A 23,439-nucleotide genomic window follows, 5' to 3' on the forward strand; every position below is an offset into this window, starting at 1 on the left:
TAATTGCCTTGACCTCAGCGCCCCAGATTTGCAGCTCTGGGTCAACGGACGGCTCGGCCGGATCTTGTTTTGTCAGGGAGGGCGTATATAATTTCAACTCAGGCAAGCAGAGACAGGATTACATAAACCCAAGGGGCAGAACTGCGTCACATTACCATTACATCCATTATGCATTATCTTCGTCCTTAGAGGGCTTTACATCCATCATCGCCAACTATCAACCCAACGCTCAACAGTTCACATGAACAGCTACAGAGTATGTCAGTATAAAGCGAATTCGGAAGATGGCACATCATCATGGGCAGGCCTGAATCGCGCTTTTACGACTTACCATTGGCATACAGCGTGTACTGGTCGGCATTGCGCAGTGCAAACCAGGGCTCAAGCTGTGTGCTGTTGGGATACGAGTAAGCGTAGTCGTTGGTCTTCGGGGAATAAACACTCTCGGAATGAGTTGCCTCATGGATGATCGTTGTAGCATGATCTTGCTTATGGCCTACGAACAACATGGATCATTAGCTTCCCCGTACACACTTCCCGTCTCCATTTCTATGTGCTCATGGGCAAAGAGGGCAGACAAAGGAAAGAAAGGCGACACTTACACTCCTCAGTCAAGCCAGGTCTCTCCCAGAACAACGGGCACACCACCGTCGTGTCCGGTCCGCTGCTGACAGAGTAGGCGACGAGCGGGCCGTAGACCTCACAGATGTTGTAGAAGTCGTTACAGAAGAGGCGCACGCCGGAGTCCGCGTTGGCGCATTCTCTCGCCACGGCGGTGAGGCGGTCGACGACGATCCGCCGCGTCTCCGAGGCGTTGGTCATGAAGTACTCAACGAAACGCTTCGAGGACGGGTCCGCCGCGTCCGCCGCCGCCGCGAGCGCGAGCTTCTGGCAGTTGACCAGCGACGTGCGCATGTCGGCCTCCTCGGCCGCCGTGCAGCCGGGCTGCAGATTGAAACGGCGGTCTAGCGCCCTCAAAGACTGCGCGGCGCCCCGCGGGGCGTCGGCGACGGCCAGGCGCAGGGCGTTCGACTGGTACGCGGCCGAGCTGCGCAGCTGCGTCGACGACGCAAGCGCGTAGGGGAGCATGCCCCGCGCCTCGAAGGCGTAGGTCCCGACCTCGTCGAAGCTGTGCACGCTGGTGCTGTCGATGACGGTCTGGAGCGAGGCGCCTGCCTTCAGCAGCTCGAAGTGCTCGCTGGTCAACGCCTCGTGTTCCAGGGTGATATGGACACCCTTGAATGGGACCTCGATGCCTTGTCGAGCAGAAATAGTGTTAGTCTCACGGCTGAAGAGACACAGACATGCGTATATAGCGCTATGTCATGCGAGGCACAGTAATCACTTACCAGCTTCGTTAGACACGGCAAGTCTTTCAACGGGCAGATGCTTGTCCAGTATGGTGCCCACCGCGAGCAAGCTGAGGTCCTCGGCGCCCACGTTGGTGATGGTCGCCACAATCTCGGCCACGTCGCCGGTGGGAGCTGTGAGCTTCACCTCGAGCGGAGACGGCGCCCGTTTCCCCAGTCGGCTGTGATCAATGGCGTGGGCGCTTACCAGACTGGCGGCAGCCAAGCTCGTAAGAGCCATTAAAGATCGTGCGGACACCATGTTGTTGATCGATTGGCCGACTACTAGTGAAATATTGCCGTTCCAGTACTCAACAAAGGGTGAGGACGTACATTTCGAAGAAAATTATAAGGGGTGGCTTCCATAGGGCTTAAATATCTGGCGCGATAGCTCGATCGCATGAATTTCGAGTGCCCGTCGAATGTTACCTCGTATTAAGTCTGGGCGACAACTTCCACATTCAGCAGTCCCGCCGCTATAGGTGCATGAGACCCTGTCCTCCACGAAGTAACCCCCCACTCATCAACCAGGGCATGCCCATTTACCGGCACTGCAGCAGGCACAGGATATTGGAGCGTATTGAAAGTTCGGATTAAGTAAACTAGTCTTAGTTATGAATAGTTGCCTCGCTGTCATTAAACGTATACTGGCTGGTGCAAGTAACTTGGCGCCCCTTATAGTAACAAACTAGGGTGGAGGGTATCTATGAAAAAGCCACCATGGCTTTGTCGTCTGATCATCCGTTCACGAATGTCTCCCGTCTGCCCTGCAAAGCTCACCAAAGCGTGTGCTTTCATCCTCCGCCAGCATCTTCGGGGGTCCAACTTCTACAATCTCTCCATTGGACATGACTACGACACGATCAAAGTCCATGATCATATCCAGTCTGTGGCTCACTGCTACCACGGTGTACTCCTTGAACTCGACGCGGATGATAGTCTGCATCGCCCTTTCCGTCTCCAGATCCACGCTGGAGCTGACCTCATCCAGCAGAAGGACACCGCCTTCGGCTGCAGCTCCGCCGCCCGGCCCAGAACCGAGACTAGAGCTCCTGGCGCGTATTCTTCTTCGTAGAACAGCGCGGGCCAGCGAAAATATCTGCCTCTGTCCCTGGCTGAAGGTGCCCGCGCTCATGCCAGCGTCGAGGCCGCCACGGTCCTCCACAAAACACCAGAGGTCCACCGTCTCCAGGACAGACTGGCAATCGGCAGCCGTAGCTACGCTAAAGGGGTCCAGGTTGGCACGGAAAGTGGATCCGTCAGGCAAGAAGACCGCCTCTTGCGGGATGGCGATGATGCGGCGGCGGAGCGTCGGCCTGTCGATGCGATCCAGGGGCTCTTGGTCGATATACGCAGTCGATGCTTTCCCTGGCACAGGGTCAAGTAGTTTGAGCAGGTACGCAATCAGACTGGATTTCCCCGATCCTGTCCTCCCACATATCGCAACTTTCTCGCCTGGGGCGATGGTGAGGTTGATATTTTGTAGAGCTAGGTCAGGCTCCTCCTCCTTTTCGTTCTCTTCCGTGCTACGCGGATGGTTAGTCTCTTGAACCCAAAGCCGGATCCGTTGTTACGTACTTGTAGCTTGCACACACGCCTTTCAGTTCGATCTCGCCTTTCTCCGGCCAGCTCTCAGACGGTACCAAATCTTCGCCATCACGGTCCTCAGGTTTGACTGTATGATTGAAGGCCCTAAGCCTCGAGACCGCTCCGCTGTACGTAATTCGTTAGCTTTGATTGAATGCAACGAATGCGTTACCTGCACCTCCTATATGGGTTGCAGTGAGACGCCGCTGAGAGCCGCTGAGAGCCGCCACTTACACTGATGTTTCCAGCTGCGTATAGAAGACAATCGTGTATGCTAAATTTTGACCGAAGGCCATAAGCGACACAAGACTTGCTCCAGTGAAGCCGGAGTTGGATCGCAGATTTACGGCCAAGCTCGTGAGTATCAAACACAATGCCATGACGACGAAATTCATGATCATCACCAGCCACTGCTGAATCATGATGAGAAGGTAAGCCGGCCCTGATAAAACGTTAGCGATGGAGAGGCTTGAGATAGTGGAATTCTTGCCACAAAACAAGAAGAGCACCTTACGTTGGGAAGTATCTAGCAACTGTCTGTTCTTTTCACGGTCTTCCTCCGTGAACCCAAACGCCCGGATGGACTCGATTCCATGAGAGGTATCTCGGAAGTGAGTGCTGTAAATGAATGCCTTGTTAGCTTGGAGTTCTTCAGTGGCTGGTATAGACGACAGGTGGATCCATACTAGAGAGGGCTCTTCGCTTCCAAGTCCAAGAACCTCATCTGCCTCGAAGTTCGGAGGTAGAAGCGCTGTACAAAGTATAGCAACAGGACCAAGAACGGGTAGCTGACGGCAATCAACGGAGCAGAGCTCATGATAACGGCGGCTCCGGCCGTGACCTCGAAAATACCCAAGACGACATTCAAAAGGGCATTTGGCAATTCCAGGTCGATAAGATTCAGATCTTGCGAGAAGAGGTTGGTGGTCTGGCCGTTGTCGGTCGTGGTGAAGAAGCGGAGCGGAGCGTGCATCAGAGTGGTCAGAGCATCCAGGTGAAGCTTGGCTCCTGAGTTGCTGACCGCGGTGACGAGAACGAGATAAGCACAAACGAAAATTGACAGTATACGTGACATCTGGAGAACCGCATATATGCCGATGTAGTAGGACCAAGGATGGTCTTCGTAGGCTTTCGCTGCATCCGCACTCCAGTAGGTCAACCAGATGTTGGGAAACCCCTGAAAGAAGCCAAAAAATACACCCGACAAGACAATGAATGCTGAAACAATCCAGCCGATGCTCCGGAAATAATGAGTATAGACCGTTCTATCGCCTGTCTGGCGAGCCTTGTTGTTGTCTGGAACAGTAGCAGACACGGTGGACTCTTGCCGCAGAAGTTCAGCTTGAGGTCGTTGGGGATCATCTGTGAGATCTAACTTCTCGGAGGAGGCTTCACTCCCTTCAGATTTGATACCCAAGCCCCTGATATAACCGTCCTGGGCCATCAGTTCCGGGAATGTCCCCTGCTCAGCGATTTTGCCTTCAGTGCTAAGCGCCACAACGTGATCTGCGGCAGGTAAGTGTTTGACCGAATGCGTCATCAGGATTACCGTGGAGCTGCGGCGCCTGACAAGTCCATCCGGCCCGAAAACCCGTTGGAAGATTTGCTCCTCAGTATCCGCATCAAGGCCAGAGAATATGTCGTCCAAGATGAGAAGATCGGACTGCAGGTACAATGCCCTCGCCAAGGATACTCGTTGTTTTTGGCCTCCTGATAAAGTTATGCCATTGCTTCCGACATTGGTCATCTCACCTGATGGAAGAGTTGCGAGATCGACATCCAGCATCGTAGCCACAAGCACTTCGCGGTATCGCTTCTCGTCAAAGTCGGAAAACCCGATAATGTTATGTCTGACGGTCCCGTTGGATAAGAATGGCGTTTGGTCACAGAACCCGATACGCCTATATGCTGTATGAAGGTGCATTCTTCCGCCATGAAACGGTATCTCTCCGATCAAGGCTTTGCAGAGAGACGTCTTTCCGCTGCCCACTGGTCCACAGACGATGGCTAACCAGAACTACAGATTAGCGAGATCCTATAAAGATGACTATTCTGTTATGGGAACGTACTCAATGCGGAAGATGAAAATTCGATATTGATACTGCGCAGTACCATGCTTTCTGGTGTCCATCCATAGCTCCCTTCATGGATGGTTATTGCAGGCAGGTTCCCGCTCCTAGGTGACTCATTATGGGGGTTCAAAGTTCGTTTCTCGGCAGAAGTTGGCACACTTAATTCATTGGACTGTAGGATTAATCGAAAATCGTGGCGCGTCTCGCATTCGAGGTATTTCTGTATGCGGCTGATGCAAGCCAAGCCAGCACTCAACACAAGTTAGTATTGGAATCTAGGTGAACAAAAAGGGGGTCTTACATAATTTGTGGTATGCTCTGGATTATCATGGCCAATGGGTCTGCCAGTAGAATCACAAATGATAACGAAGTGAAAATCTTGGTCACGCCCAGCTGTTGTGATGCAAAGGCAAAAGTGACGAATGGCGAGAGTACCGCTGGAGTCCAAGCAACAAAGGCAGAAGTAAGGAGGAGCTTACGAAAGCCACTTCCGCTTGCTATCTCGCTGACTCGAAGCTGTTGGATCGAGTTCGCCACTGGTTGAGTAAGTCCAGATAACTTCAGATTTTTGGTATTCGCGATGACAGTAGATGTCAACCCCACACGCCGCTGTATGGCGGCCATCCACTTCTTCTGTGCATCTCCAGTGTAGCGCGCTACCATCGATACACCAAAGATGCAGCAAAGTACCACAACTATAGGAGCGGCAAACGCAGCGCCAATTTGGCGATATAGGAGGTAGCTGGCGAGTCCAGTTTCGAAGAACGAAACCCAGACGTCATGTACGGACCTGAAACATACGTTGATTCGTTCAATATCGGTGCTCATGAGTGTGAGGGCGGCCGTAGAGTCGCCGGTTCCGATCTGAGCCTCCAGGGTCTTTCTATAGACAGCGCTGACGAGGATGCCTCTGGCTTTGAGGAGTGTGCGATAATGAAAGTACCAATACAACGCGGTGGAAACAGCGATCCCGCTGTATATCAAAACAGCTGCGCCGATGAAACCGTAAGCGAAGTTCGAGGAATTCGGCCCTTCTGGCTCGGACAGATAGGTGAGGAGTCTTTCGATAAAGAATGGCTGACAGAACAAGAAGCCAAAAAGTGCAAGCCTAGGCGCTACCGGGAGGAGTAATTCCACGAGCAGAGTGCGGCAAAGAGCTTTGAGCAAGCCATACTTGTGTCCCTTCATTTTAGAGTAATCGGCATGCCGGGCAAACCGTTCGTCCAGAACCCTGCATCGCATCCCGCTATCCAAGGGGTATAGGTCGTCAATGTGAAGGATTTTCCTGTAGCCATCGATGAAGACCCGGTTCAGCCAGAAAAAGACCCCCAAGCTGTAAAGACTCGAGGTTTCCTCCGGGCTGTGCTCTTTCTCGTCCCATTTCGTGAAGCTCCTCTTGCGCCTGGCTTCGATGAGAAGTATGAGGACTTTCAGAACAACTGAAGCCGTGAAAAGAGCCGTGCTCGCTTTCTCGGAGCTGGTCCCCGAGGCCAGCCAGAATGTGCGCGTTTGCGTGATGTCGAACACGAGGGTGAGGAAGAGGTAGGCGTTCAATAGAACAGATGGTCTTGCTGAACGGCTATGCTCGAGCAACGACAACGGCACCATGCAGATGGCGGCCACGAACCGGAGCACTGTCGATGAGATGCTAAGAGCGTTTACCTCAAAGGAACGAATGGCCACTAGGACTAATAAGCCTAGTTGGAGACCGAGATATGCCGTGATGCATCCCTAGATATAGTAAGTAAAAGTTGCGTTCTCAAAGGTATTGCAGTGCAGAAATATCTACCGATTTGAGTAGTTGAATAGCCGGCTCATTGACAATGGCAGGCTTCCGGGACAAGAGAAATGTCCGCCAAAGGGCTAATATGATAAAAATGGCTGCTGGCACGACGGAGAAGACTACGAGCTCGAACTTGATGGTGAAATCGAAGTCATCTCTACAGCCGGTGACATTCGGTCCAATAAGATCGTCGTTTTTGCACGTGGAGAAGGCCATGTTCGGGAGGACGAGAGATGGCCACGGCCTTGGACAAACAATTCCGGGCTACATGGTTCTACGTCTATATAGCAAGACAACGGCGCGGCTGCCTCGTCACCCTGGAAGGTGACTCCGAAGCTATTACACTGCTGACCGCCCTCGGCCGACGCAGTGGTATTCGACGACCGTATGCGTATAAGTGCTTACGAGCGTCGGCTTGCGAGTGCTCGGCATCGAACGTCGGAATGCGACTTGATTTGGCCATATTCGTTCGGAGTACCCACCTCACTAGAGCCGTTGTAGTGTGCAATGACGAACCACACGTCGACGCCCATCGTCGCAGAGGGCACCAGTCTCTGCGTGCTGTTGCTTATAGGCTCATGGGCAAGAGATGAGGTGGACGAATGCGTATGCAATCTGCCCGCACTCAGTATGACTCACTTATCATGTGTAGATGATGTCCGGGAAACAGTGCCCCGGGGTTGAAGAGTATCCGTCGATGTTTTGCTTCGTGTTTCAAGCGGGGTAGAAGCCGCATGAAACCTCGTTGATTTTGTTGCACCAGAAGGTTGAGTCTGAATGGAATGTACTCGACATCGGATAACACCACACTAGCCTCAAAACAAGGGGTGTATTATCGAAATCTTGTATTTGGTGGTATAACTAACCGCCGATTACTATTCCAACCAAGGCCCAGGGGTGTTGCGTCGAAGTTCGACGGTTGATTCCCCAGATACGCCCCTTGCTAGTCAGATATATGTGTAATTGCTGCGGCCATGTCAAATGCAGGTACATACACAGTGGGGATGCTGCTGCCATCCCATGCAAAAATCGAGCCCCAAGAAGTCAACAAAACCTCTGCTGCGAAGATTCATTTCCAACCTTCACACCGCCAACCCTACTACCTAGAAGAGGCCCATGAGATCATACCTTTCCTACCTAATATCAATAGATAGTACACCGCAGTCTGCTCCGGTATTTTAACATGACTACAGCCAAGTCAGACCTGCAGTCCCGCCCAGGCCTGCTTGAAGCTTCGTACAAGGCCATATTGATCACCCTGATCCAAAGCATCGATGGCTCTTTGCGATACGGCGAGGCGATATACCACTGGCTCAGGAAGCCCCCTCACGCCCCGAATCTCGTGAAGACATATGCGTGTCGGCCGTCATTATCCGTTCGGTAAGGCTACGTTACCTAACTTTCGCCGAAGCAACAAGGCAGCTGACTCTCACAGGGTTTTCTACCCTCAATCATGGGATCAAGAGTCGCCCAAGAACCTTCCTTGCCTATTCAATATCCACGGTGGAGGGTTCTGCCTAAGAGGCCCTGAAGATGATGACGTGTGGAATCGGGCTTTTGCCGATATGCACCACGTTCTGGTTGTCGAGTTGAACTACCGAAAGGCGCCTGCCCACCCCTTTCCTACGCCTCTGTTTGACATCCAGGCCCTCATTTTGGCTACATATAACGATGCGAGTCTTCCTATCGACAGACAGCGCATCGCCGTGAGTGGGTTCTCCGCGGGCGGGAACCTCGCCATGGCTGTCTGCCAGCTGCCTCTAGTCCGAGAGACAATCAAGCCGGCAGCAGTCGTTCCCATGTATCCTCCCTCGACCAATCGGTTGCCGCCGAAGATAAGATCCTCAACCGTCAGTATAAGTCGTCGCTCCAAGGCATTCGGGGCAGCCAGACCGATTACCTATCCCGGCTCTCGCCACTGTTCAGATGGAGCTACATACCATACGGCCAATATCTGAAGGATCCTCTGCTATCCCCCATCTTCGCGCCCCGTGACACATTCCCCTCCCAACGTTTTCATCATGGCCGCCGAGCTGGACCAGCTGTCGCACGAGGCGTGGCGCATGGCCTGCATACTCGCACGCCGGGCAGAGCCGTTCCAGGGGCAGAAGGTCGGCCAGGATGCGCCCAGCAAAGCCGAGGGAGCCCTGATCTTGGACGATGAGCGCTTCGCGTTCGAGGACGTCGATGACGCCGGACGCCGGGTGCGCTGGCTCCTGGTGCCGGACCAAGTCCACGGCTTCGACTTGATACCCGAGAGAATGCATGGGAATGCGGCGTCATTCCAAGATGCTCAGATAAAGAAGAAGGAGTTCCAGAGGGTCATGGGCGAGTGGCTGCGTGAGAATGCCTGGAAACAATCAAACCTGGACTCGGCGTAGTGCTCTTTGGTCTGCGACAATTAGTTTCTAGCCAGATTCTGGTGGTAAATGCATTATTGATCGAATCCGACGGTGTATGTTATGCAGATTGCAGTAGGCATAGCAGATACCAAGACATCAAAACACAGTCCGATAGCCCACGAGCTTTGGTCGCAATTGTGTGCCGATAATTTACCAACTCAATCCAGGGCAAAGCTACTCCTTCGAGACATACTTCATGTATCGCATGAGGTTCGTATAATGTTTGGATACACGATTACACAGAGTTCTACACGGCATTTGATCCACTCATGTCGGACATGGTGGGTTGTGGTGGATCAGGCGACGACGGATGCATGACCTCTCTGCAGTCAATGTTCTGAAAAGGGAAGAAAAATTCTACGGGTGGTGATACCACACCCCGATAGTCTGTAGTGTATGTATGACCTTAGCTCACCATAGTTAGAGCCTCCGAGGCCGCAAAGGCACGCGCCGCAGAAAGTACCCGATATCATATCACCTTTCTCTTATTGGGACTGAGATTACGAGGATCAGACGACGATGTGGGATTTATGAGTATGGGTAGATTCTTGAATCGGACATCGCGAGATTACAGAAACCCAGGTAGACGCAACTTGAGGTCCGACACTAGAGGCAGAGGTTGCGGGGGCTTAGATGGGCCTCAGTTACACGTCCACAATCGTATTCGACGGACCGAAGCGAAAAAGTCCCCAGCATCCCAGCATCCCAGCACCGGCAACACTGGCGGGGGCCTTGGGAGATCCCGGTGAGAAGGTTCGGTTGGGCAACAAAAGAACTAGGTAGGTGACCAGGGGCAAATCAATCTCGGGATTTTTGCTTGCGAAACTCAAAATTTGCTCTTGTCCGGTGCCCAATCTGCAGACAGATCCATATCGCTGTCTGCAGATAGAGATCCCAGAAGCATCGCGGAGCACCAAAGAAACCAATACGCTCTACTCTGCCACTTCTGCGGACGCTTTTCGAAGATTGCAGACGGCGAACATACGTCATAGTGCATCGAACCTCAACTGGCGCCCGAGCTGGCATGATACTACTACCAATGCAGACGATAGCTTGAGGGCGGCCCCTCATCATTCTTTGGTGTCCCATATTTTGATGACAGGAAATGGTCGGCGGATATGCATATTATTATTATGCACAATCAAAGGCCGGCCTTGGAAGATTACCATGGCGAAACTTATAACTCGGCAGTCTTCCTAACGGTCAAGTAGACTTTGAAACCGCGGTGCGACGTTCACTTGACTTTCGAGAGATGCAGCAGTGCAGCGGGCAGCAACTCCTTGTCCATCTGCATCTTCACGTACGTACGTGCATGGCGTCTGTTGGGGGGAGGGAAATGAAGAAAGGGGAAAACAACAAAAGAAACCCGCGCAACATGCAACAGCAAAACTAGCAGTTGAAAAGCAACAAGTCGGATGCGAGACATGTCTATCCTGGACGTTCAATTAAACGGCCACATGTCTGCCCAACTGTGCCCATCCAGGAACATCCAAGTTGCGCTCGCTAGTGTCGAGATCCGGTGTTTGTTAGTTCGTGCTAGCGATGTACCTGCTCCTCCAAGTCCCCAAGTCCAAAGGCCGGACAACTAACTCAATTGCATCAGACATGTCAAGCCGTCGCAAAAAGGACAGGCCACAGAAGAGAATACTCAGTAAGCAACGGTATACTCTCCAATGCCCTGGGAAGCCACGAACGAAGTACTCACATAACAGCACCTATTGCGGGATGCGGGATACTAGGCGACTAGGTGACTGATACTGCCCACTCGATCCATCTCATGCCCCCCTCCCTGGATGGGCCCGTCACTCTTAGCGAAGCGACCCTGTCCCGGCACTCTATCGCCAGCCCAACTCCAAAGCCTGCTTTTTCCTCCACTTGGACACTCTTCGCTCAACCGCCATCCTTTTTTAAAAAGGGAAGGGAGAAAGGAACCATCCTCAAGACTTGACTTTTTCTTCCAGACAAAAGTCCGAGTGAAAGACGTTTTGGAGTCGTCCGACGACCATTCGAGTTCGACTCTTTGACCTGAGAAATCCTGCAGAGAGCCAGAGAGGGGGATCGACCACCTCCCACCCATACAGTACATAGTCTTGAGCTGCCCGCATTACGCAAAAGGAGACTAGCCCGGGAGTTCTGAGGTCATACGTAACGAGCGCGGGGTGCCAAAACCTGGAACTTGAATCCGCCAGACACCACACCAGACACTACCAGAACTACTACACACCACCATACTATACGCACGCACATCCACCTCGCACCACGCACTTTATTCACCGACACATCCCCAACCCGTTTCATCCAGCGGGGACTTTGCAGCTTCCGCACTACACAAAATATTCTTCCTCACACGCCCCAACGTCGACTCCGAGACTGGCCCTCTCCAGTCCATAGCGTCGTCCCCATTTGCTGTCTGGACATAGCATAGCCCCTCCGTCGTCATTGTTTGACCGACAGTGTTTTTTACCCTTCCCCCTTTTCCACCGCCGACAGTTAAAGACCCTTGGAAGGAGTCTTTTCTTGGCTATATACTATATTCATCTCTCATTCTCGCCACGCGCAACCTGTATTCTCCATTCTCTCTACGAAATGGCTTACAGGGTGTCTACCGGCGAATTAGCTCGCGGTGGCGGTGATCGGTGGGACCGAGACCGCTTCGCCCAAGAGCGCGAGCGCGATAGATATCCCGATGAACGAGACCGTTTTGAGGAACGGGACAGATTTGTTGGCCGTGGTCCTCCTGGGCGTGTGCGAGAGCCCTCCGTCGACTCGAGATATGAACGACGTGGTGCCCCACGTCCGTGGGAGGATGACTACCCCCGTGACCGACCGTACTGGGAAGACGAGCCTCGACGTCGACGCTCGCCGCCGACCGAGTTCGACCGCAACGTCATGATTCAGAAGGAGAGGGAATATCGTCGCAGCCCTTCACCACCCCGCCGCCCGGCGTTTCTGCGGCGGCAGTCATCTCTCGACACCTTTGATCGCCGACCGGCGCCTCGATTCTACGAGCAGGAGAGGGAGGAATACGGCCCCCTGCACGACGGGGAGACTATCGACCAGAGCATCGTCCAGACCCCTATGAGCCTATCCCGCTTCCACGATCGAGAGCCTTGCCTCCGCCTCGGATGTACGCCGAGCGCGACTACGACGAGATCAAGATTTCGGAGCCCGATCGCTACGGAGACGAGGATTTCCGAGGCTACCCCGAGAGGGTTCATGAGCGTGAAATCACCCGCACGAGGCGACAGAGGGATCGCAGCTCCTCCCGAACGACCCATCGATCACGTTCACACAAACACCATGGCAGCACGGTCCGAAGCAGCTCCAAATCCTCGTCTAGGACGAGCGATAGTGCCAGCAGCAGTGGCGGCACGACAGTGACAGTCAAGAGCGAATACCCCAAGAAGGGAAAGACTCGCATCCCTGGTCGTCTGGTATCCAAGCGAGCGCTGATTGACTTGGGCTACCCATTCATTGAGGAGGTACGTCCCCGCTCCGTGATTATCTTCTTAATGATGAAACGCTAACACCGTGCAGGGCAACACTATCGTTGTGCAGAAGGCCTTAGGACAGGAGAACATCGACGACCTCCTGAAATTGAGCGAAGATTACAAAAAGGCCGAGACCGAGGTCATGGATGCTCGGTCAGAAGCCGCAGGTCTCATCGAGGAGCGGAGAACCGAGATATATACTGTACCGCCGCCGCCTGCGCCGGCGCCCGCTCCTGCGCCATCTGTATATGCTCCTGCGCCTGCACCCGCACCCGCACCCGCGCCTGCGCCATCGGTCTATGCTCCTCCACCTCCAGCTAGTGTCTATGCACCGCCTCCTCCGGCTACAGTTTACGCACCGCCTCCTCCACCTACTGTCTATGCGCCGCCTCCACCTACTGTTATTCATGCGCCGCCACCTCCGGTCCAGGAAGTGGTCAACACAACAATGATCCGCGAGGTGTCACCGGCTCGAAGCCACCGCAGCTACTCCACATCTACGTCAGGACGTACGCCGTACATTGTAGACGCTGCGCCGCGCGAGTACCACGAGTATCGCGAATACACTGAAGAGGGCCCGTTGGCTCTTGTCGCCGACCGCCGGCGTGACGATAGGTCTATCAAGGCCGAGATCGCCCGTCTCGAGGCGGAACGGGAGTTGATCAAGCGGGATCGACACCACCACCATCACCACAGCCACAGCCACAGTCACAGCCCCGGCCGCGAACTGGTTCGCGCTGAGCGTTTGAGCAGCGGCGAGTTGGTGCTGTATGAGGAGACGTTGGAGAAGGTCGAGGAGCCTCGGCGCGGGGTGCGCATTGAGAAGGACAAGAAAGGTAGGATGTCCATCAGCGTACCTAAGAAGCGATAGATGAAGGTGCGCGACGTTGCCTCGTTATACTTCTCTACTCATTGCTAACTGATTCTTTCGCAGGTCCTCCGCCAGGCATCATGAGGGCTATGCTCGCTACGTTGACATAAGGATGCCCGCAATGGCCACGAATTTGTATCTTTCTAGGGGGTCAAGCAGCAGCTTTTTCGAAACTGTTTCGCAAATATCTGCGGCAGAACCCACCGCGGCGGCATTTACAGCGGTGTATGTCGTCGTATGATGTTTGAATTTTCTTCACATTTAACGCCTATTTCAGCGACCATTTATAGAGGGTAAATTTGACTACAATGTACTAGGGGGCGGAGTTATTTCCATGGGATTCCCACCGCGATTAGCGGAGGATATATATATACACACACGACGGACTTTGGACCCGGGTTTCGATTCTAGGGGACTATGGTCATCAAATCAAAAGGGGGGCCCGGTATCAACATGTCTGTCAGGGTACACACAGCTTGGAGTAGACTGGAACCTTCACGACGTTACGACTATGATTATGCAGACTTTGGAGTATATGTGTCTACTTTATCACACTGCCTAGAGTGAAAGTGTCACTTTTATATAATACATGCTTGCATAATGAGTTGGATAATCCCTGATGCTTGATTGAGTGTACTGTTTGTGCACCGAACTCTGGCAGTGTGTTCGTGCACCACCAAACCTGCAGTCCAATACCTCGCCCTATCCCACGAGGCTGTCCAGGGGCTTGACGTCCTCAATGAGGTCTGGCGTAGGCCGCCCCTCCCAACATAGACATGCATTGCCAGACAGCTGCGGAGGGTTTCGCTCCGCCCACGTGACGTGATAGCCCGCCGGAACTTCATTTTCACGGAGGAATGATGAAGTTCACAAATTGATGGGCCGTGGCTTGGTTTAGCAACAAGAGGGATTGGGCCTCATCTGCACATTGCAGCTGTCGACGTACTGCTTACACATAGCGTAGCAGTACATGGCGTCTCATTCCGCCTCGCCCCCAAATCATACGTAGTTATCTAATGGGGAGGCTTGCGTCCCTGGATAGCAGAAACAACCTGGCCACCCTGCAAGTGCATAGGAAGATCACTCACTGCATGCAGCCAGGTAGACCAAACTCGGAGCTGCTTCCGCCAGTGAGCATCATGCAGGCTGACTTGCCCCTCTCGCGCCATTGCACATCAGTTATAACGGGGTGCGGTGGCTGGCCCTTGCGATATATATAGGGAGCGGTCTTGGCCCGGTTCACATGGGCTGGGGAGTCTCATTTTACTTAGTCGCTTCCTCTTCTTGTTTACACCTTCCTGGGAACTGACTACTGCCTCGCCATTCGCCGCCGAGGGTATAAGCAGCAGGATGTCTTCCATCTACTCCTCGCTCCTCATAGCCTTGATGGCTACGGGAGTAGCGTCAGCTCCCTCGAGCCTCAAGGCCAGGTGCACTGCTTCGGCTGAGTGGCCAGGTTGGAGCGGGATCAAACATGCGTTTATATTGTGCGTCAGCTAGCTAAACCTTCGGATTACATATACTAACCAGAATGATAGTGGCGATAGCTACACCACCACAGGTCAGTGGACGACGAGTGTTGTCCCATACAATCATCCATTATCGAGTGAATTAAACTGACCAAAGAGTGACAAAGGAAAGGCTTCAACCACACTTTGGCACAACCTTCCCCGGCGAATCCGCTAGGGAACCCAACCTACCCAGGCTGGACCTCCTCCAACGGGCCCAACTGGGTCGATTACCTGACGGTCAAGTACAACGCCTCGCAGCTGCAGACGTACAACCTAGCCGTCGGCGGCGCGACGGTGGACTCGGCCCTCGTGAAACCGTACCTGCCCACGGTGTTGTCGGTCAAGCAGCAAGTGCTCGATGTCTTCATGCCGACCTACGCCTCCTCGTCCTCTTCCCCAGGCGGACTCCAATGGACCGGCCGCGACACCCTCTTCGCCTTCTGGATCGGCATCAACGACGTCGGCAACTCGTACTGGCAGGACGACACGGCCGACCTGAACCGCCGCATCTTCGCCGTCTACGCCGACGTCGTCCGGGCGCTGCAGCGCGACGCCGGCGCCCGCAACTTTTTGTTCCTCAACGTGCCGCCCGTCGACCGCAGCCCCCTGACGCTGGGCCAGGGGCGCCACGGCCGTCGCGAGGGAGGCGGCCGATATCGCGGCCTTCAATGCGCTGACGGCGGAGCTGGCCGCGAACCTCACCAAGTCCGCAACGGAGGAGGGTGTGAATGTCTGGGCCTACGATGTTCATGCGCTGTTCACGAAGGTCCTGAACCGGCCGGCGGCGTACAAGGCGACGGCTGGCTACGCGAACACAACGGCGTTCTGCGAGGCGTATCAAAAGTAAGTCTTTCTTCAACTTTCTAGGGGCTGGTACCTTCTGTAGCGAGCGAGCTCTTCCTGTATCCCCCTTGCCCCTTTTTCGTTCGTTCGTTCTTCTTTAAGGGAGGCAGAGAACCCTTGCGAGATAGATGGGATTTGCATTGCTGGTTCGAGTATGCTTGGTACTTCCAAGTCCTTATGCTAATGTCGCGACTTTCTCTCCCCCAGTGGAACACCCAATTTGGATACTTTAGATCCCGGCTGCGGCATCCCGGTCAACCAGTACTTCTGGCTGAACAGCTTGCATCCGACGTATCCCATGCACGACGTGGTGGCGGAGCAGGTTGTCGCGGCGCTGGAAAAGGGGCCGAATGTTTTCTGAGGCTGATGGCAACCGTCGCTCTTCGCTAACAATCGTAAATCGAATAGTATCACGGAACGCTGGGTGAGTAAAGTGTGCGAAGTTTTGAATTGGTCATTATCATTCGTCATGGGTATACATAGTGTTATACAATATTACCACGTCCCTTACTCCCTCTCCTTGCTTTGGGCATGTAAAGCTTACCCGATCGTCGTATATTTCTATGTTACAGCTCGATCGCACGAGCTGGAGGCTCCCTCCGGCAGCTTAACGATAGGTATTGGGTGGGGGTGCTGGATAGCCGCTACCGCCGTAGCCAGCCTCCTGACCGGGCCCGTATCCGTAGCCGCCTTGTTGACCGCCGACGTGTCCCATAGGCGGCGCATGCTGCTGCTGGTTGTAGCCGCCGTACTGAGCCCCCCCTCCGTTGCCGCCCTTGAACTTGCCTAGCAACCCCCGAGGCCACCCATCCCGCCGCCGCTACTTTGCGGCGCGTAGCCACCACCGTAGTTCTGCGCGGGCATGGCCGCCTTTCTACGCCGACGACGGCAGCAGAAGCAGATTAGGAGCAGGAAGGCAAGAAAGGCGACGGCGGCGATGACAATGCCGGCGATGGCGCCACGTGCCAGCCGGTTGCGGCGTGTGCGCCCATTGTTCTGGTTGTAGTATTGACGGGCGAGGATCTGTGTGAAGATGGAAGAATTAGCAAGGCTGCACCCCGGCGAGAAAAACGTCAGAATTAAACTTACATTGACCGTGCTTGCGGCTCTAGCGGCTAGTTGTGTCATTGTGGACGAATGACTTTAGGTGTCTGGCGATGTTGTATATGGTCTGATTGGGTGTCTTCGTTGTGTAGGCGTTGGTTTATAAAAGGCCAAGTTCTTCTTGGGGCCTTAAATCGAATGATAAGAGTTCTTTGGATGAATGAGAACAACAGCGGGAATGTTGCCTGGACGTTGGCTGCGAGGAATGGTTATGTATGCAAGCAGTGAAGGCGGTATTACGTAGCGATTCTTGGCTGAGCAGGCATGCCAGAGACACTGTTGTTACGCGGCGCACAAAGTCCAGCTATCTTGGCGCAGTGGAAAACAGGATATGGGCATGGACAGCAGCTTCAGAGCTACACAGCCATTGTAAGACATTTGCTAGTATTTGCCTATCAAGGGATATGCGGCTATGCGGCTGTTTAGTCGTCGCTATGACGGGGAAGTGCCAGGAAGTGCCAGGAAGGGTTGTCTCGGGTTTCTCCAATGCTGTCATCATGCCAGTATTCCGCCCGCCCAAAAGCCATGGGCCAATCCTCGACAGCCAATCACGGACAACTGCTCCGAGGCGATGAGCAGATGATGTTCCTCGACCAAGAAACCGGGGGTGGCTTGTTTGTCCTAGTTTGGGTGGCTGTGGATGGCAAGCTTCGTCATCATGAACATCGGCAGAGATCATCCACAGCCCGGTGGCCATGCCAAGCCGGATGCCGGCAGACAGCCACACTGCGGGCCTCCAACACTTAAAACACTTAGGATATCCGAGAATAACGGGAAGATGTCTTCGAACTTCGCATCTGGTGACGGGAATCTATCACTTTTGGCTTCAGATGGTACTATGTACAAAAGTCTATCGGGAGATAGAGAATTAATGCGCCCTGATTCGATCCATTCATTCCATCGGCGCAGGCAGCAATGTGGTCCCAATAGGCACCCCGACCAGCCTGTTCATACAGCTAGTCCACCATCTTCATAGCTCGTGCTGCAGCAAGTGATTGAGATTGCATACGTGGCTCAAATATCTGCCTGCCATCAAAATACATCAAAAAGTAAAGGGTATGTCATACGCAAGGGTGAATTCGACAGTGATCGGGGCCGACGGACGATCTCAAGCCGCGCTTGTTTCTTTCTCGCCGGAAGAAGGTCCGGCTTTGGAAGCCGGCGCGGCCACATGCGACGGCGTCGTCTTGAGCGACCTTCCATCAGCCCTGGAGGCCTTTGAAGCTCTCGAGTTTGTCTTCTGGAAGTTGTTGTTTCCGAGCTTCTCCTTCTTGGCGCCCTTGGGCACGCGGATAAGCCAGTAGAAGAACAGGGCACCGAAGATATTGAAGATGATGAAGGCCCACATGATGCCAAAGTTGCGCCATCGGTCGTCTGCGATGGATTATGTTAGCCACGCACCCTATAGGACAAGTCTGAGGTTATGAATGTACTTACCGTAGTTGGAACCAATTTGCTCCAGGTATTTGTTGGTCTCCTTGATGGGGCAATATTGGCAACTGCTCGTCTCGTTGTTCTGCATGTAACCGCCAACACTCTGGATCCATGGCGCCATATATGTGCCGCAATCCTGGCCCGACGGGGCGTCAAATTTCAGGTATTCGTTGTCCGCACAAACAACCTCTGTGTTGGCGATCGATACCGAAAGCATAGCGTTGATGAGATACGTGAAAGGAGACACGCGGTACATGAAAATCCAGAACCGGGGTAGTGTGTCGGGTCTTGCGAGAACACCGCAGAAGATCAGACACAGCATGAAAAGAACGTTGGCCATGTTACCGCCCGATTCAGCAGTCTCGAACATGGCGATGATCATGTCGGTGAATGTCGAGGTGAAGAGCATGAAGGCAAGAATGAGCAGGAACATAAGAGCACCTCGCTCAGTGACCTGATCAGCGGCAGCAGCATTCTTGTACAAGCCCACTGGATAGTACCAGCAGAAGTACATAATAACAGCCATAAGGGTGTTCCACGGCAGCTCGACAATGATTTGGGAAAGCATGAAGACCTTCCAGCTGTAAACCTTGGAGGGCTGTTCGCGAACCTCGTATAAATCACGCTGGACGACGAAGTGAGGCATAGTTTGTTGGACCATCTGGCCAAAGACAGTAAGCAGCTGGAATATGGCGAACGACTGGTTTTGCATGCCCTGAACTGTGTTGGGGGCGTTGAAGAAGATGAAACCAACGAAGAGCGCGACGAGTGTGTTGAGGAGGGCCTTGGAGTAGATGTAGTTTGGAGTACGCCAGTATTGCTGGAAAACACGATGAGTTGTCTCCTTGAGCTGGACAAGGAAAGGCGCGGCGAATTCCCGGTATGAGGAGTTGTCCTCGGTAGGCGGCGGGCCGTCCGAGGCCTCGTCTTTAGGCGCTGCAGTTCGGCCTGAATATCGGCGTATTCGTCGCTGTCGTGCCAAGTCTGGAACCAGTCAATATCAGTATGGCTTCCAGGAGCTGCACCGATAGCGTCCAACATCCATTCGGCAGGATTAGCATCATGCGGGCAAGCAGGTGCACCATGTTTCTCAAAGTACGAGGTCATGACCTTCGAGTTCTCGCCAATGTCGCCAAAGTAAACAGTCTTTCCACCTTTAGCCAGGAAAAGGAGTCGGTCAAAGCGCTGGAAAAGCATGGCAGACGGCTGATGGATAGTGCAAAGAATGGCTTGTCCCGCCTTGGTGAGTTTCTCGAGAAGATCCAGGATAGCCCATGACGTCTGGGAGTCGAGACCAGAGGTAGGCTCGTCGACGAACAATAACAGGGGAGGTTTAGCAGCAAGCTCTACACCAATGGTAAGGCGCTTTCGCTGCTCGACATTAAGACCTTCGCCAAGAACACCAACGACAGCGTCAGCATACTCTTGCATATCAAGCAGCTTGATGACCTCATCCACATATGCCAGCTTCTCGGCGCGAGGCGTCTCAGCAGGCTGACGCATGAGGGCAGAGAAATTCAGGGCCTCGCGAACTGTGGTAGTAGCCAAGTGAAGATCCTGTTGCTGTACGTAGCCTGTCTTACGCTGGAATGAGTTGTCGCGGAGGTGGCCATCAACCAGCATCTCGCCAGTGATCACGCCCATCTTGATACGGCTGGCTAGGGCATCCAACAGAGTTGTCTTTCCTGCACCGGAAACACCCATCAGCGCAGTTAGCGTACCGGGCTTGACCCATCCATCGACATGGTCAAGGATACGACGTGTCTCGCTCTTAATCTTGACGTCGTAGCACACATTGCTCCAGTGGAAGACGCTTGAAGATTCTTGGATCATGGCGGTATTGTCCCTGTCAGTTGCAGTGGCTCTCTCGTTGGTTGCAGTAGGGCCAACGCGCATCATGCCTTCCTCGTCATCCCCTTTCTTCTCTTTGAACTGGGCCGGCTTGTGACCTCGGCGGAATAGGAGAACCTCGCCCTTTGATTTCTTGGCAGAAATCAGCTCGGCTGTGACCATGTACGTAAGAAGGAAGAAGGTGATGAAGCAGAGAACAATGCCAAAATTTCGCCAGCGGTTGCTGTAAAAGTAGCGGAAAGATTTGGCAATGTAGGCATCGCCATCAACAAAGCTCTGACCGGCAACGGAACCAATGGAGTTGCAGACGCGATTCAAAGAGGTAAGGTCGGGGTTGGCATAAGGATTACCAGGGGTATTAGCGGGAGAGGGAACTTGGAGCTGCTCATCGCACGTGAATTGGCGGCCATGAAACTCGTTGGCCATGAGAGCCTCAAAGGCATAAGCCAACGGATCGAGGTAGTTGATCCATCGACACCAGTCGAGCATGTAGTCGATTGGAATGACAAAACCAGTGAAGATGACGAGTGCGAGAATGAGAAGCGCGGCCGGTACCATAGCCTGCGATAGTGTTCTTGAGGACGATGCGATAGTTCGGAAGATCATGCTCATGGCAAGGACGACAGAGAACGAGATCAGCAGGAAGAAGAAGAAGGCGCCAGCCTCACGCCGAAGATTGGTCATGAAATATAAGATCAAATTGTAGACAATGGTGTTCATGATCTTATACGGCAAGTCGGTAATCATAGAGGCCACAGCTTCCGCGGAAGGATGGTACATTGCGTAACGGCTCTGCTTTTCGACAATGGGCCGTTGGGCGTAAAGGGTGAGAATCTATCAAACTCGAAGTCAGTCATTGGCACAATTGTATTGGAAATTAGCGAAACTCACTTCCAGGGCAGAGGCAAAGGCATTGGTAAGACAGGCGAAGAAGAGCAGGGCTCCACGTTGGAAAAAGCTGGACGCAACAGGCTGCAAGTTGTAATAAACACTGCCGATAATGAGACCCATGACCGTATTGCCAATCAGGGAACCTATAGTGATAGATGGGTCTCCGACCAACCGACGGAAGCCACGCCACAAGCAGAGGTTAACCTGCTGAACGTATGATAGCGTGTAGGGGGACTTTGCCCGTTGAACCTTGGCCTGTGCCTGTCTTTTGCTCGCTCGGAATGCCTCGGCGTCGGGGCCGTTAAGGGGGTGTTCGCTCTTGTACTCTTCGATCTCCGTCTGGAGAGCCGCATACTCAGCGCTGTCCTTCCACGCCTTGGCGAATTCCTCTGGTGTACGGGGAGCTCTGCCCTCGAACCCAGATCGGATTACTCGCTCTTGCGGACTGGTCATCGAGGTGAGGAAATCAGGGGTTGTTTGGCGAGCAGGGCAGTCGAATCCGAGATTGATGAAGTACTGCCGAGCCAGGTTGGCACGACCAAAGAAGATTTGGTAGCCTTCATAGAGTACCGCAACCTTATCAAACAAGTCGTAGGCACTCTGCGGGGCCTGGTAGATCGAAACGCAAGCAGTGTGCTCGAACAATTCAGTCTGCATGCGAAGGGTTCTGCAGAATTCGATAGCATTGGCACTGTCGAGACCTCGAGTACTGTTGTCCCAGCACTGCAGGGGGCGCGACTGAGGGCAGCTTCCGAAATAGTCACACGTTTTCGCTCGCCTCCAGAAACACTGTAACGCAAAGCGTTAGCAAATACTGCAGAACTACTTGAGGACCTACACCAGGGTAAATGCGCGAGTATTGATGCGAGGGATAATGCAAGGCATCATCTTGTTTGGTAAAGGCAGGGTATAGGGGGTGGATCCTTGTAATACTAACCCTCTCACGTATTCGTTTCCAACGCGTGTGTTGATGGTGTGCGATATGCCAAACATGGCCATTGTCACATCTCGCAAGTGGTTTGCGTACGTCGTTCTGCTCACTCCGGAAGGAAGCTCTCGTGGCGCACGCGCTCGGGCGGCGAAGGTAAGAGTGTCGCCAACCGTGAGCATAGGAAAGTGCACATCAACCTCGGCAGTGTAGATAGCTTCACCCCGGTGGTGCGTATGCATCTCCTTAGCCGGTACACCTGTCGTACGTAATCAGCTAGGTTTATCTCAACCGACAGACAGCGCATTGGTGTCCACCTACCCTGGTAGTTGAAGTACGCATCCTCGCTGACATAAATACCATCAGTCTCTCCAGCTATCGTCTTCAAAAACGTCGAGCAGCCAGAGCCTGGAGGACCCAGAACCACCAGCATTTCTCCCTTCCGAACCACACCATCGAAGTTTCGCAGGATGTCGATCTTTCGAGGCTTGGCAAGTCCCGCCGCCTTGCGGGCCATACCGACCACCTCAAGCCAAACATTCGCGACATCCTTCTGGTAATCTGTCGCAGCACCGAAACCGTGAACATTCAGGTTCTGGAAGCACACTCCGGCGGTTCGGAAGCCAGCCTTGTCCATATCAACAATAGCCTTAGCCCATGTTCGCGCTTTGAAGTTGGACGACGCGGGATTCAAGGGGGAATCCTCTCCGGCATCCAAGAAAGGATTGTGGCCGTGGGCGCCGCCGACGTTGGACTGAGACGTAAAGCGACGTGCAAGACCCTGCACGAGAGACTCGCGCCTATGGAGCTCGACCTCCTCGCTGTCGCCAGAATCCGTGACCTTCTTCTCGCCATCAGTGACGGAAGTGGCGTTGGTTTTAGTGGCGTCGCTCGCAGCCATTTCCTCCGTCGGGTCTGTGGAGGTCGCCATGCCGTCCCGCGAAGTCGTCGCTGCTAGCGGGGTCCCAGAAGATTTCGCTGTGCGGTCATAATTGGCGAAAGCCGTACTGCCCACGATGGACATTGCGCGCGGTGGATAGACGACGTGCTTGCCTCACCCTCCTCTGGCGACTTACGTGGGGGTTATGCGAGTTATATTTGTTTTGTTGTCTCCCGGCTCAACGTTGGTGTCTTGGGGCGAGGTATAGCAGGAATGTTGGCCCGGGCCTGTGCGCCCTTGTGTATAAGTCGGAGGATTATGTCTTCTAGCTTGGTGATATAGAATCTGTGTTTTGTTTACATTAAGGTTTCTGTTGGCGCAGATCGGTGGTCTAGTGACACGAAGCTCGTGGGAAGAAGCTGGAAGTCTATGCGTGTAAGAC

The 23,439-nt window shown here is 53.6% G+C and overlaps 7 protein-coding genes across 7 annotated transcripts; 3 read left to right on the forward strand and 4 right to left on the reverse strand.

Moving 5' to 3' along the window:
• Positions 1–229: 229 nt before the first annotated feature.
• PG998_013519 (uncharacterized protein) lies at positions 230–1,611 on the reverse strand (the record flags this gene model as incomplete). The annotated part of the gene is made up of 4 exons (XM_066880335.1): positions 230–249; positions 332–496; positions 603–1,256; positions 1,350–1,611. 4 exons carry the CDS (start codon positions 1,609–1,611, stop codon positions 230–232), a joined length of 1,101 nt encoding a protein of 366 aa, XP_066724474.1.
• Positions 1,612–2,094: 483 nt separating this feature from the next.
• On the reverse strand, positions 2,095–7,007 carry PG998_013520 (ABC multidrug transporter; the record flags this gene model as incomplete). Its single annotated transcript, XM_066880336.1, has 8 exons — positions 2,095–2,875; positions 2,928–3,062; positions 3,171–3,378; positions 3,451–3,554; positions 3,623–4,943; positions 5,006–5,259; positions 5,310–6,739; positions 6,798–7,007. The coding sequence occupies 8 exons, from the start codon at positions 7,005–7,007 to the stop codon at positions 2,095–2,097; spliced, it is 4,443 nt and encodes a 1,480-aa protein (XP_066724475.1).
• Positions 7,008–7,974: 967 nt separating this feature from the next.
• Positions 7,975–9,172, forward strand: PG998_013521 (alpha beta hydrolase fold protein; the record flags this gene model as incomplete). Its single annotated transcript, XM_066880337.1, has 3 exons — positions 7,975–8,171; positions 8,227–8,592; positions 8,752–9,172. The coding sequence occupies 3 exons, from the start codon at positions 7,975–7,977 to the stop codon at positions 9,170–9,172; spliced, it is 984 nt and encodes a 327-aa protein (XP_066724476.1).
• A 2,607-nt stretch (positions 9,173–11,779) lies between these two features.
• On the forward strand, positions 11,780–13,555 carry PG998_013522 (uncharacterized protein; the record flags this gene model as incomplete). Its single annotated transcript, XM_066880338.1, is given in 3 exon segments — positions 11,780–12,259; positions 12,277–12,675; positions 12,731–13,555. 3 exon segments carry the CDS (start codon positions 11,780–11,782, stop codon positions 13,553–13,555), a joined length of 1,704 nt encoding a protein of 567 aa, XP_066724477.1.
• A 1,474-nt stretch (positions 13,556–15,029) lies between these two features.
• On the forward strand, positions 15,030–16,270 carry PG998_013523 (fungal cellulose binding domain-containing protein; the record flags this gene model as incomplete). The annotated part of the gene is made up of 4 exons (XM_066880339.1): positions 15,030–15,042; positions 15,242–15,638; positions 15,688–15,909; positions 16,117–16,270. The coding sequence occupies 4 exons, from the start codon at positions 15,030–15,032 to the stop codon at positions 16,268–16,270; spliced, it is 786 nt and encodes a 261-aa protein (XP_066724478.1).
• A 425-nt stretch (positions 16,271–16,695) lies between these two features.
• On the reverse strand, positions 16,696–17,037 carry PG998_013524 (uncharacterized protein; the record flags this gene model as incomplete). Its single annotated transcript, XM_066880340.1, has 2 exons — positions 16,696–16,932; positions 16,999–17,037. The coding sequence occupies 2 exons, from the start codon at positions 17,035–17,037 to the stop codon at positions 16,696–16,698; spliced, it is 276 nt and encodes a 91-aa protein (XP_066724479.1).
• A 1,084-nt stretch (positions 17,038–18,121) lies between these two features.
• On the reverse strand, positions 18,122–23,141 carry PG998_013525 (ABC transporter CDR4-like protein 3; the record flags this gene model as incomplete). Its single annotated transcript, XM_066880341.1, has 6 exons — positions 18,122–18,387; positions 18,451–19,395; positions 19,473–21,132; positions 21,190–21,937; positions 22,127–22,376; positions 22,439–23,141. The coding sequence occupies 6 exons, from the start codon at positions 23,139–23,141 to the stop codon at positions 18,122–18,124; spliced, it is 4,572 nt and encodes a 1,523-aa protein (XP_066724480.1).
• Positions 23,142–23,439: the final 298 nt, after the last annotated feature.

Source organism: Apiospora kogelbergensis (assembly GCF_038363985.1).
Source record: "Apiospora kogelbergensis strain CBS 113332 chromosome Unknown utg000009l_segment0_segment0, whole genome shotgun sequence".
Classification (NCBI taxonomy): Eukaryota; Fungi; Ascomycota; class Sordariomycetes; order Amphisphaeriales; family Apiosporaceae; genus Apiospora; species Apiospora kogelbergensis.